Genomic DNA, 14035 nt, shown 5'->3' with positions numbered 1-14035 from the left:
GCTTGTTAAGAAATAAATAAAAATAAATAAATAAATAAATCAGATTAGCTCAGATCCAAAACTTTAGTTTAGTAACATCCCATCACTACTAAATTCCTAGTAGAGGAATGCTTATACCTTGTTCCCTTCCATCTCTCTCCCTCCCAGAATTCCCTAGTTTCTCAGACGGGGTTTCTCAGGAGCAGCAGCGAGCAGGCGCTGCCATTGGCGGCGCTGTTGTGTGTGGCACAGTTCTTCTGGCGGCCGTCACGTTGCTGGCAGTCTTCTTCCATCGTCAAAGACGCACTTTTAAAGGAGATTATAGTACCAAGAAACAGGTCCTGGGAAACGGTTTAGGCAAAGCTGGCGGTCTTGCACCGTGCCCCTCGCTGCCTCATAGCCTGAGCTATCCTGAAGACTCCAGTGACGAGAAGAAGCCAGAACTTTATGGAGCTGAACACATCCAGGAGTTCCATGATTACCCTGACAGCAGGGTGAAGAGCTACAGCACGGTGGAGGACAGTACGCGGTACAGATACGATGAACCCAGTTACCTGTACGACTGTGGATCTGAGGTGGAGATCTCGGTGGATATGGTTCCACAGATGGACGGTTCTGTCATCTCTAAAGAAGAGTGGTATGTGTGAGAAGAAAACATGCTGCAAATTAATTCATCTATCCACCATCTTTAAAATATCGTTCCACATCTCCTCTTCTACCATCCCTGCTACTGAATTTTGCTCTAAATGGTGAAAAAATGTCAGGCAGATGTAATTCCATTCATGGTTGTATTCAGAGCAGAGCGTACCTTTGAGTCTACTGTTGAAATCCAGAACGAACTGGAGTTTACACAGATTGAGGACCCTTTTTTAAGATGTTTTATTTGTTATTACCTACTGTTGGTATATGGAGGCACTTTTCCACTGCATGGTTTCCTACTCTACACCCATCGTCTTGACTCTAGCAGAAAAATTATTAATAAGTAGACCAGCCACTTACTGAAATATACATGAGATTTCTAATAACGCTTAACCCAGTGTCTCTTTACTGATAAATCAGCTTGCTGTTGTGCAGAGAGTGGCAGAGAGTCAGCAAGTCTCACTCTGGAGATCTGTGCAGGTGCAGCAGCCAAAACAAGCTGAAAAATAATGCTTTTTTGAGCTTTATTGAACACTATAAACTATTCAAGGTTTTTTTCATCAGATTTTATCAGTGATTTCTATGGATTTAGACTCTACACTTCTTTTTTTGGTTAATTATTAACAAATTATTAATTGTACCCACAAGAGAGAAGGTACTGAGAAAGTAAGCAGAGTAAGGACTAAAATTTGACTTGTAAACCATTAGTGTTGTAGTACTTGAGTCCGGTAATTTTTCCAGACATCTAGAAAGAAAGCACAAGGAAATGTAAGTGCAAACTTGCAAGATAACTAACGTTAGCAGTGGGCTAGCTAACCGTAGCAATGAGCTAACTAAAATACTAATATTATCGGGAACAGAACTAAAGTTAGCAACAAGCTATGTAACCTTAGAGATGAGCTACCTAAAATACTAATGCTACCTGGGATAGTACTAAAGCTAGTGACAAACTAGCTAACTTTAGCAATGAGCTTAATTACACACTATTGTTACCAGGAAGTAAACCAAAGCAAGCAATAAACTAGCTAACTTTAGCAATGAGCTAGCTAAATTTAGCAACAAGGCAAATTTCACACTATTGTTCCCGGGAAGTGAACTGAAGCTAGCAACGAGCTATCTAACCTTAGCGATAAGCAAGCTAACCTTAGCAACAAGCTAAATTACACACTAATGTTACCAGGAAGTAAACCAAAGCTAACAATAAACTAGCTAACCTTAGCAACAAGCTAAATTACACACTAATGTTACCAGGAAGTGAACTAAAGCTAGCAACGAGCTAGCTAATATTAGTGATGAGCTAGCTAACTTTAGCACCTAAACCTAAGCTGAATTACACACTAATGTTACCAGGAAGTGAACTAAAGCTAGCAACGAGCTAGCTTACCTTAGTGATAAGCTAGCTAACCTTAGCAACAAGCTAAATTGCACACTAATGTTACCAGGAAGTGAACTGAAGCTAGCAACGAGCTAGCTAACCTTAATGATGAGCTAGCTAACCTTAGTGACTAGTAGAGTAGTGTTGGTATCATCGGAAACACAAATCAGGTGTTTGTGTTATGTACAAGAATTCCAGTATTTTTGCTGCTGCAAAAAATATTAAGCTTCTTAATCTAGAGTTATCAAAAACCAGGGAGTTAGTGAAAGATGTGATAAATAATCCGTGATGCTCTATATTCAGTATATTGCAGTAATTTAATTATTTTAAGAGTAAACATGTGTTTCGGCCTTAAAGCTAGAGTTGAGTAAAATATAGAAAGAACAGTGGAGTCCAGTCCAATAGAGTCCAGTAGAGTCTAATAGAGTCCAATAGAGTTTAATAAAGTCCAATAGAGTCGAGTATTATTGGTACCATGCAGTGGAAAAGCACCATAACACAACAGATGATGAATACACTTTACAAGCACTTTCTCTACTGTGAAAATCTTGCACTGTTGCTTTTGTTATTGTACGCATGGGTTGTAAATGTTTCGTCATTGTTGTACCATATTTGGTGGTGTTTTTTCAGAACAGTAGTGTAAGCTTTTTCTACACGTTGATTTTGTGTCGTTTTATGTTCGTCTTTTTCAATAGACTCCAAAAGACATGTCTGATTTAGAGAAATACAGGTCAATTACAATTAACAATAGCTTCACAAACACAACAGAAAAGGGGTCAGTCAGTAAAACAATGTTCAGCATTCATGCATACACAAATGTTTGGTGAACTTTGTAATACTTACAACACAGCTCTGGAAAAAATAAGAGACTACTTCAGTTTCTGAATCAGTTTCTCTTTATATGTATCATTTTGCTATTTATAGGTTTAAGTTTGAGTAAAATGAACATCGTTTTTTTTTTTATTTAGTTCATTCAAATTCCAAATAAATATACTGTCATTTAGAGCATTTATTTGCAGAAAATTAAAAATGGCTGAACTCACAAATAAGATGCAGAGCCTTTAGACCTTAAATTAAACAAAGAAATTCATATTCATAAAGTTTTTCAGAATTTCAGAAATCAATATTTGGTGGAAAAAACCCTGTTTTTAATCACAGTTTTCATGCATCATGGCATGTTCTCTTTCACCAGTCTTACACACTGATTTTGGATATCTTTATACCACTCCTGGTGTAAATTCAAGCAGATCAGCTTGGTTTGATGGCTTGTGATCATCCAAGTCATTTTAAGTGGTCTCTTATTTTTTCCAGAGCTGTATATAGTGATCATGAACTACAGTGATTTGGCACATTTCAGACCTGTACCTTTCAGTTTTGTCTGCTCAAATTGGAAATTGGTGTGTTTTCACCCTTGAAACCAATTCGTTTGGGCAGGTGTGAATACAATACTTACTAAACAATTCAGACTGAGCAAACTAATAAGAGGTGTATAAAAATGCACTTAGCGATTTTAGATGTTGGGTATCAACTGGCTAAAGCTGTGTTCCTAAGATCTGTTTAGTGAGAGAGTGTGCACGAGAGGTGTGGTGATAAATCAAGTGTGCACAAGTTGTTGAGAATAGACTGTTGAGATATGTACGTTTTCACATAGTCCAAGTGTATAATAGCTAATTGTGTGTAATGACTGAGCCAGTTTTGAATCTCAGGGCCCTGTGTTGGTTTTCGTGATGCAAGTAAAAGGCAAAATTTGTACAGTCCATGTGTTTTCTGAAAAACCCATATTCTATGGAAAATATAGGACATTTTTTAGAATAGTCAGTGATTTGTTCATTTTTATTTGATCGTTTATTTAAAGTGGCAGTCCTTATTATTTTGTTTCTAAACTGAAAGCAGAAGCATTTCTGAGTGGAGAAGAATATGAATAAAATATTGTATTTAATGGTACCAGTGTGCTGGAACCACCATCCCTGCCAAGTCTAATATGTCACGAATCTTTACGTATTTACATCACATGTACAGCCTGATGATTCTTCCGCATGTTCGGTGCAATTACCCATCCTCACCAGAGAAGGCCCTAAATCCTAAACTTATGGACATCCGCTTTAACTGACAAAAATACTAATAAACAGTTTACAATGTTTTCACTGAACAAATTAATTTTATGAGCAATTTGTTGGTTTGACATTAGTTTCTGGCCTTGCCCTTCACACACTGGGATTTATGTAGGTTCAATGGTAAAGACCTAAATGAAAATATCTGCCAATTTCAGACTTAGTGTGAAAGACAACATCAATATAAGATATATTCGTTTTTTATCAGTTAAAAACCCTTTGTGAATAGGAAATAATCTGATTAATCTATAAATTCCCCACTCTTAGGGCTCACTCCTAGAGAAATTAAAGGGAACAAAAGTAGATAGAGAGCAGAGAAAATGAGAGTGGACATTTGAGAGCTATGAAGAGCTTCTTACCCCATTTACAGAACACAGAAAGCAAATAACATATAAATGTTAAAGTTTCATTATGTTAAAAAAATCATTTTATATTTGATTTTTTCAATTCAATTATTGTTTCTACCGTATATTAAAAATTCTTCTTTTTGATGCATTTTACAAAATGTCTCATCAAGCATGTAGATATCATTCATAGACTCATTATTAAAACAACTGTAAAGTCCATACAGACAGTAGGTTTATAAGCCCCAACCTAAGAGGGGACTGGATGTAATTCCATCACGATGTGGATCATGGCTTATTTTGAGGAGAACAAAAGGGAACAATAGGGATTTTAGATGCTCTGAGCTCTGAACTCTGATGTTCAGTTATATTCTGTTATTTTTCTGAGAAGGATAAATAACCACAGACCAATAATAATATTGAACACTCAGATAAGGTCAAATGTTATGCAACGTATCATTCTTTAAACTTTTATACTATTATTCGTATTTGAGAATAGTAAAAATTAATAGAATGGAGAACATGGCACTAAATTAGAGGCTGTTTATCACAACAGGATTAACTAAACTCATATATACAAGGTATGTAAAAGTTTTATATATAATAAAATACTGCTAAACAAGTAAATACCAGGAATTATGGAATTATTGGTGTCAGATTCACACAATTTGTAATAAATGCATTAAGCTTATATTATTATGCCCCCCAGTGCTGACACAGATGTAAAGTCCCAGGAATACTGACAATAGAATAGGACTCTTTCAAATATTAGTTTTTAATATCCTTAATTATTGACCTGCAATAACAATTTTTTGTTTTTTTATTCTAAAACATTTCACCCAAACAGTATTAGTAATAGGGCTGGGCGATATTTGAAAATTTTACGTTGCAAATGTTCTTTTTTCGACTATATATATTGTGATATTAAACAATGCAGGGCTCATGACGTCACCAGCCCCGCCCCACCTGTGCGCTGTCTTGCAGCCGGACTAATCAAGAGCTGAGTCAGCACCGAGAACAGTAAAACAACAGTAATCGCCCTTTTAATCAGGCATTTAAATGGCTTTTAAAAAGGTAAAAAAAAAAAGAGCGTTTTTTTCTGGGATTAAAAGAGTGAATTCAGCTGTAACTGAAACTATATGCGCCGCAAAACTGTGCTGGACTGAGGTGCTTTATAAGCACGTGCCCAACCATGTGGATTGAGGCCATGCAGTTACCTCGTGTCTACACCTGACCCCCGCCCTCGCGCTTCCCCTCCCCCTCACGCTATTTAGGCAGCAGCAGCCTGTCACTCACACAGACACAGAGACTGCTGTGTATCTACTTCTCAAAACATCGAAACATGACGTGTTTGATTTAATTGCGATGTGACTATTGCACAAATATAGTGTAGCCCTAACGTCAAGAAATGAAAACGCAAACTACTGACAGAAAGAGTGACTTATAGTGGATTTTTTTAGCATATCATACAGTACCTCTGATTGGTATGCTGTACCAAACAGTTGAGCAGAATATTAAAGGGTTAACGTTGGGTCAAATCATTGTTCTAAATGCAGGAAAACTAGGGCGACTGGGGTGAAACACCAGAGAACAAATAAATTTCTAATAGAAATGTTTTCAGAATCACTCATGCTACTCTTGCCGCTGAGTATTAAATCCATGGTTTTCAATCCTTTTAAGAGCAAATGTGATTGACTGTATTGAAAGCATTAGATATGATGGTGGACAGTCAGGCAAATTTAGCATCTAGTTTTCCAAATGCACTGATGCAGGGAGTCATCTCTTTTGTTTTATAATGTACCTTTTCTTATTTTAAGTCAAGAATTGATATATTTGGAACCCCCCCCCCAAAAAAAAATTCACGGTGTGTGTACTGCATATTACCCATATTGTCCCACCCATTCAGCTGCTACTCAGCTGCTACCTAGCTGCTAGTCAGCTGTATATCCCCCATCACTAGTAATGCCACAACCCCAGGAAGAAGTCAGACTCTGCCTCTTTTTGAGCTGCTGCTGATGCAACATTACCAGTAGCATCACAGCGCTAACTCTCGGAGGAAAGCGCAGCGACTCAGTTCTGATACATCAGCTCACAGATGCCTTGTGCACACATCACTGGGAAAAGAGCACCATCTACCCACCCAGAGAGAGCAGGAGCAATTGTGCTCTCTCAGGGCTCCGGCAGCTGATGGCAAGCTGCATAACCGGGATTCAAACCTCCCGATCATAGTGCCATTTTTTATTTTGTAAAGAACAAAAACTCCAATGTGTCTATAAATCTACTACCAGCACTGTTTAGTTTCCATTAAAATGAAAGTAAAGAACCGCTGGATGTTAACAGTATTGCATGCCTTCTGTGTAATGTACACTAGCATTAGATATGGAATACAGTATTACAGTCTAGGACATCTCACAATGCACTGATATCACAATATTGTGATTCTGCGATACTCGATATAACACAAAATAATTATCTTCGATACTTTACAGCATCCGTGTCACTAAACGAGGATCAAATACTCCTAAATATTTAAATACCAGGAATTATGGATTTATCGGATTAAGTTTCACAGAATTTAACAACCAGTATTAGACTACTGGACCACTCAACAGGGTAAATGTAGGGTAAATTCACTTTTTCTAATGACCTGTGTGTGGTTTATTTGTCATAACTGCAAAAAGAATTGTCATTAATTAGTGTAATAGTGTAACTAATACATACTGCAACCCGAAACACACTCAGAAGATCAGATCACATTTGGAGACAGCGTGCAGGGTTTAGTGTTACCGCTGTGACTGAAAACCTTCTACACAGCAGGCATTCCTAAACCTGACCGCATCTCCTTATACACTCCTCTCTTATAAGTGCAGTGGTGCTGAACGATTGTGATTATATAATTTTATTTCATTTAAAAAGAGATAAAAATTCCACTTTCACAATCTGAAACACTGTGGCTGAATGTCTGTGGTTTGGAGCGTGTCGGGACGGCACTATCAACATCATGATCTGCGTTCAGGACTGTGTTGTGTCTTGTGGTTTCATCTTCAGCTCAGCTGGATTCTTTTCACGCTGTTTCAGTATTAGTAAGTATTGGGATGATTCACCAAATTACAGGTTTTATTTATGACTATAAAAAAACAATAAATATCTTTACATGTTTGTGCATTACTGTGGTCTTTAGTGCAAACAGTCGTGTGGATGAATATTATAGATAACCTGTCAGAACCTGTGTGTACATTGTGCCAAAATTACATGTTTTTTTTTATAGTTTTATAAATCTGAAAATGAGATGCACATTATTATATAGTGTTATTCTTTAGGTCAATCCTGCATCTGTATTGTGAAAAGGAAATGTCATAATAGAGTGTTGTGCAGCCAACTTTTGTATGGATGTCACTATTATGTACAGTTCTGCTGACGTGTTTTAAAGATGTTAATGATAATTTGTGTGTAAAAGTTTGGGAAACCCTGGATACAGTTTTGATTAAATTTGATTAAATTTGATTAAATCTACAGGATGATTTACCTGAGTGGTGGTTCACTCTTCAACTATGCAGCCATCACTGCACTACTTACACAAATAATTGTGATAAACAAAATTATTGTAATTTATGCCAATTTTTTTTAATTACAGGTACCACTTTAAAATAAGGCTTTCTTATAAATAGTTTATTAAAGGAGGAGTTTATTAATAGTTTAAATTAAATTGTAAAAACTTAAAAAAAAAAGCACTTACAACACATAAATAGAAAAAAACAACAGAGACAATTACTTTTTTGGCATATTTAGTAAAATAGTATAGAAGGTCAGTTTAGTCGTTTAATATGTTATCATAGTTAAATAAATAAAGTTATTATTAAGAGAAATGGTAATGCTGACTGATGGAAAAGAAAAGGAAGATCTAGTAAAACAAATATGGAATCACTATTTGATACATGACAGGTCACTGTTACCCTTCCTGCCTATTAATGGTTTATAACCTACTTAATAACCATTAATAAACTAATTTGTAAACTATGTATAAACCCTTCATAAAGGAGCCTTACCTTAAAATGCTACCTAATTACATTTCTTTTTCTGTATTTCTGTTAATTCTGTTAAATCATGGTTTTAAAAATATTGTGAATAAACAAATAAAACACAAGTAACTACAGTTAAATAAAAAATACTGTATCTTGTATTTATGTAAGCACAGCCTCTGTAGTGACCGTAATACTTCTATTGGGAAAAAATTGTAATTTGGTCAAGGGTGCCCAAACTTCCACATGCAGCTGTACTGCCTCCTTTTCTGATTGTATATACTGTATAATACTCTGTATGTTGTGTGCTCATATTGAGTGTAGTTCTCATGTGTTTGTGAAGCTTTTTGGCTTAAGAACATGAACTGTTTTCAAATAAAAATGCCATAAAAATGTGTGTATTGAAGTACTAATTATCAATTATGTGTTGGTTCAAGAAACGTATCATTGCTGCAACATCTTTCTTTCTTTATTTATTTTATTTATTGAACTTTTATGAACTTTTTGATAACAATAGCTGATCTTTATATGTAGACATGGCTGATACTATACTGGCTGAAACTTTACAGGAGCAGGAAAGACAATCTTTGGTCCTTTCAATGGAAAACCAAAGTTAAAAAAAGTCATTTTGGAGCATTTAATTTAATTGTCAAAAATGAAGATACAAGGATTTTGCAATGCATTGATAATATAGATCAATATCAAGTCTAATATTACAATACTCAATACCAAACTGTACTTTGCAAAATGCACATGATAAAACACGGATAATGACCTGAATCCTAACTATGGGTCATCTTACATTCATAGGTTAAACTGATAAAAGTGAATATTTAAAGTTAAGTAGTACTGCACTTTTGAACTTTTAAACTTTGTGCAACTCTGGAAAAATATGCATTTAATATTAAACAATAATATTAAATCTAAAATTTCACTTCTGTTGGCTATCTGAATTTTTACCCCGTAAAAAATGAAATTAAACGCAATATTGTAGTAAACATAAGGTAACCACATGGCCCCTCTCTCCACATGGTTGGGCACGTGCTTGTAAATGCACATGTTGAAATGTGTTGAAAGCTGTGCACCTCAGTCCAGCACAGTTTTGTGCAGATATTTCCACTTACAGCTGAATTCACGCTTTTATTCCCAGAAAAAACGCTCTTAAAACCTTTTAAAAAGCCTTTTAAATGTCTGATTAACGGTGCAATTACTGTTGTTCTGCTGTTTCCCTCTGGGTTTGAGTACTATTAATAGTCCTAATGAGTGATTTGGGTAATTAGCCATGTAAATTGGTAGGAAAATGGGATAAATTTTGGAAACAAAAATAAAAAAAAATAGTAGTTTGTTCCACTATTAGGGAACTCTGTAGGAGAACAGTCTGGATTGCTTTGTGTGAAATCAAATCAAATTCTCACAGCAATGCTGAAAGCAAATCTAGTAGAGTGAAAACAGCTACTCAGCAAAAGTAAAATAAACTATTTTTGAATACAATAAATAATCAGGTGTCCCAATACTTCTGTCCTCTATCAGAGCGATATCCTCTGCAGCAGGCGTTCAGTATTTGGGCTGGCCATTGTTTTATCCTGGCTGGAAGCTCCGCACCACCAGCCATTGTCTCAGTAAATCCATTACAGCACTCTGTGGAACAGGCTTTCTCTGGCTGGGCTTCACATCACAGTTGTTTTATGTACACTGTGACCTCAGGGGACGCTCACATGAATGGCATTCACAGCAGTCCTAATTTTCAGGGGTGAGTTGGCACAAAGTAAAGGCACATATCCCAAAAGGAAGTGCATGCATGCTTTTGTCCTGTTGGTTTAAACACAATAGAGAACAATAGAGCTCTGTCAGGACCCTATATGGCACGAACATTGTTAGACCTGCGTTAGGGGGACTTTACTTCCCCCTAAATGGTTTTAGGCCCCTAAATGTAGCCCCTGGGAAATATTGGGGGATGTTTTTTTTCATTATTATTATTATTATTTCATATATTAAAGGTGGTTAAAAAATAGTGGTTTCATTATATATGAAATATTTGGAAAATATTAACTTAATACTTAATTAAATTAATACTTTTAAACCAAATTAATCATGTGAATCACATGAATCAAGTTTACAGAGCCTTTTATTTAGTGATATAACACAGCATTCTGTTATGTTAAGTTCAGAAGGTAGATTACTTTTTATTTATGCTGAAATTTAGTCTCTCTCTCACTCTCACACACACACACACACACACACACACACATCACTGATGGTACATTTCCTCTTTCCAAATTGTTGAGGGTGGGATATGGAGCTACACTAACATTCAATTCTTCCATTAAAGATCTCAGTTACACATTTAACTCAGCACATTAAAATTACTTGGATAATAGAATAAATTTAAATATGCTATAGTATGTCAGGCACACTTTTTTTTTGTCTCATATCACATTTCAGGTAAGTTTCGGCCTTTAAAAATAAAAAAAAAACATGATTTAAATTCTGTGATTAATCACAGAATTTTGTTGTGCTTAATACAGTACATTTTTTAAGCAATTAAGACCAGCAATATAGAGTAAAATTAATTACATTTTGCAAATCTATTACTGATAACACTGATATTCACTATTAAATGTTAAATCTCAAAGAGAATAAATGGTATGATGAATAACAATTAATCACGATTAATTTGTGAGTAATCTGATTCTATAAATCGACTGACACCACTAGTTTAAAAACTTCTAAAAACTAATCTATTATGTTTTCTTTATCTGTTCCTTTTTTAATGGATTTTTAATGGTTCAATATATTAGTTAAGATGTGCAATATCTGTACCTAACAAAACCATGCTGCTATTAAAACTGGAATTTCTCCAAACAGTTGTGCTTTTTGTTTAAAAAATATTAATTATGTAAATCTTTATATTCTTGTAGGATGCTTACTCCTAGACCCCCATAGTAAAAGCTTAGCGCCCCCATTTATAGTCTCTAGTGATGGCCCTGCTATATAGTAGATAATAAGAAGGGAAAGATGTTTCAGAGGCATTTCATTTTCTAACAATGTAATGTTTTTATTAATTTATGTTAAATAATGGCAAAACATACTGTTTGTTATATGCTGTATGTTGGTTATTGTGCCTGGTGAAGGTGAACACTGTGTTTTCCACAGAAAACCCGCTGCCACTCAGCGCGTCGGAGAGGGTGATGGGGGTCCTGGGATGGGTGGTGGCCCTGGGCGTGATCCTCAGTATAGCAGGAATTGCATTTTTGGTCAACAAACAGCAGAGAAACAAGCAGTCTGAGAACGACGGTGACTCGTAGGTACCCCTCAACTCACATACTGCATATAAAATACTGTAGTGTAATAAAATACAGTACCAGTCCAAAGATGGAACACCTCTTCTCATTCAGTGTGTTTTATTCATTCATATGATTTTTTACATTGTGAATTTAATATAAAAACATTCTTGAGACATTCTTGGTATTTTAATCTTAGTGTCTTCATGAGGGAGAGTCAGCTGGAATAGTTTTCTCAGCGTCTTGAAGGAAGGAGTTCCTGGAGGTGCTGAACAATAGTTGCTCCAGCTCATGCCAATTAAATCACCTCAAATCACCATCTCAGCTCATCAGGATTAGATCAGGGGATTAATTTGGAGGAGAAGCACATTTTTTTTCTGTTTACTACATAATTCCATATGTACATTAAATGTTTTCATGTCTTTAATATTAATCTACAACATAAAAAATAAATTAAATAAAGAAATAAAGAAACGCATTAAATGAGAAGGTAAATCCAAACTGGTACTGCACAAATTTAATACACCTGTAAATTATATACGCTTTGCAAAAATGGTTCTAGATTGTGCAGCAGTTTCACAGAAAGGGGTTAAACCTTGTGTCGGACGACACAGGATTTTGAATAGAGATTTTACATTAAAAGCAAAATATAATGAATAGAAATTAAACAGGCCTAATTAATAGGATATATATCACAGTCTACGTATTGGGGGTCAGGTTGGTTATTTTCCTTAATAAATGAAATCATCATTTAAAAAGTGATTTTTATATTTACTCAGATTATACTTGTCTGATGAATTTGTTTGATAATCTGAAAAATGTAAGTATGATAATAATGTAAAAATTAAATTAAATTAAAAGACCACTCCATGTTCTGAATCAGTTTTTCTGATTTTGCTAATTATAGATATATGTTTGAGTAAAATGAACATTGTCGTTTTATTATAAAAACTATGGACAATATTTCAAACCTTTCAAGGCCCCAAATAATGCAAAGAAAACAAGTTCATATTCATAAAACTTTAGGAGTTCATAAATCAATATTTGGTGGAATAACCCTGGTTTTTAATCACATTTTCTATACCTCTTGGCATCATGTTCTCCTCCACCAGTCTTACACACTGCTTTTGGATGACTTTATGCCACTCCTGGTGCAAAAGTTCAAGCAGTTCAGCTTGGTTTGATGGCTTGTGATCGACCATCTTACTGATTTGACTCTCTTCTCTTCTCTCTATTTTGGACAGGAACAACTCGTCTCCAGGCCGTAAAAAAACTTCCTCTTCTAAAAAGAAACCGGCTGATGACTTCCAGGTAAGAGGGCACTCTCAGTGACTCTGAGGGATTTATTTTCTGATGAAATGATGCAGTAATGTATTAACCTCCTTCTATCTGAGCTGAATAGATGCACTGGTGCTGCAATGATGACATAAAAAGCCTATAGGCTCAGCATGTGTAAGCAGATAGCGCCTCCTACTGGTGAAGAGACTAGGGCAACTTAGAGAGTAAAGAGTGTATATATGTATATACAGCTCTGGAAAAAATAAGAGACCACTTAAAAATTATGAGTTTCTTTAATTTGACCAAATTATGGAATATAATCAAGAGGAACCAACCTGAACTGCTTGAATTTTTGCACCAGAAGTAAAGGCATAAAGTTTTCCAAAAGCAGTGTGTAAGACTGGTGGAGGAGAACATGCCAAGATGCATAAAAACTGTGATTAAAAAAACAGGGTTATTCCATCAAATATTGATTCATGAACTCTTAAAAGTTGTTTTAGGAAAAAATATGAACTCTGAGCTTTGCACCTTTATTGTTATTTCAGCCAAATAAATGCTCTAATTGACAATATTTTTATTTGGAATTTGGGAGAAATGTTGTCTGTAGTTTATAGAATAAATCAGCAATGTTATTTTTACTCAATCATAAACCTATAAATAGCAAAATCAGAGAAACTGATTCAGAAACTGAAGTGGTCTATTAACTTAAGACTCTTAACTATATATTTATTTCTTTTTTTGCATTTTGTCACATTTACATATTTCATATTATCAAACTTTATTATCAGACAAATATAACCTGTGTAAATATATAAATCACTTTTTAAATGATGATTTTATTTAGTAAGAAGAAAACTATCCATAAATTAACTGTGATATATAATATATAATTACATCCTATTAATTAGGCCTGTTTAATTTCTATCGGTTATAATTTGCTTTTAATGGAAAATCTTCATTCAAAGTGTTAGCCGACACTAGATTTAATTTTTGCCAGAGCTGTGTATAT

General features: G+C 35.0%; 1 protein-coding gene across 2 annotated transcripts in view; it reads left to right on the top strand.

Annotated features, from left to right (window-relative positions):
* Window positions 1-14035, top strand: part of nectin1a (nectin cell adhesion molecule 1a) — a 66101-nt gene that overhangs the window by 49967 nt on the left and 2099 nt on the right. The window contains exons 6-7 of one of the 2 annotated variants that reach the window (XM_022675997.2): window positions 11621-11768; window positions 12993-13059. In XM_022675997.2, coding sequence (XP_022531718.2) covers window positions 11621-11768; window positions 12993-13059 — 215 coding nt within the window. Of the gene's footprint in view, window positions 1-147; window positions 8863-11620; window positions 11769-12992; window positions 13060-14035 lie in introns of those variants that run through there. The other variant, XM_022675996.2, reaches the window with a different exon arrangement.

This window comes from Astyanax mexicanus, chromosome 17 (genome assembly GCF_023375975.1).
Source record: "Astyanax mexicanus isolate ESR-SI-001 chromosome 17, AstMex3_surface, whole genome shotgun sequence".
NCBI classification, from domain to species: domain Eukaryota; kingdom Metazoa; phylum Chordata; class Actinopteri; order Characiformes; family Acestrorhamphidae; genus Astyanax; species Astyanax mexicanus.
The sequence above is the reverse complement of the archived record's forward strand: the minus strand, read 5'-3'. Positions and strand labels throughout refer to the sequence as shown.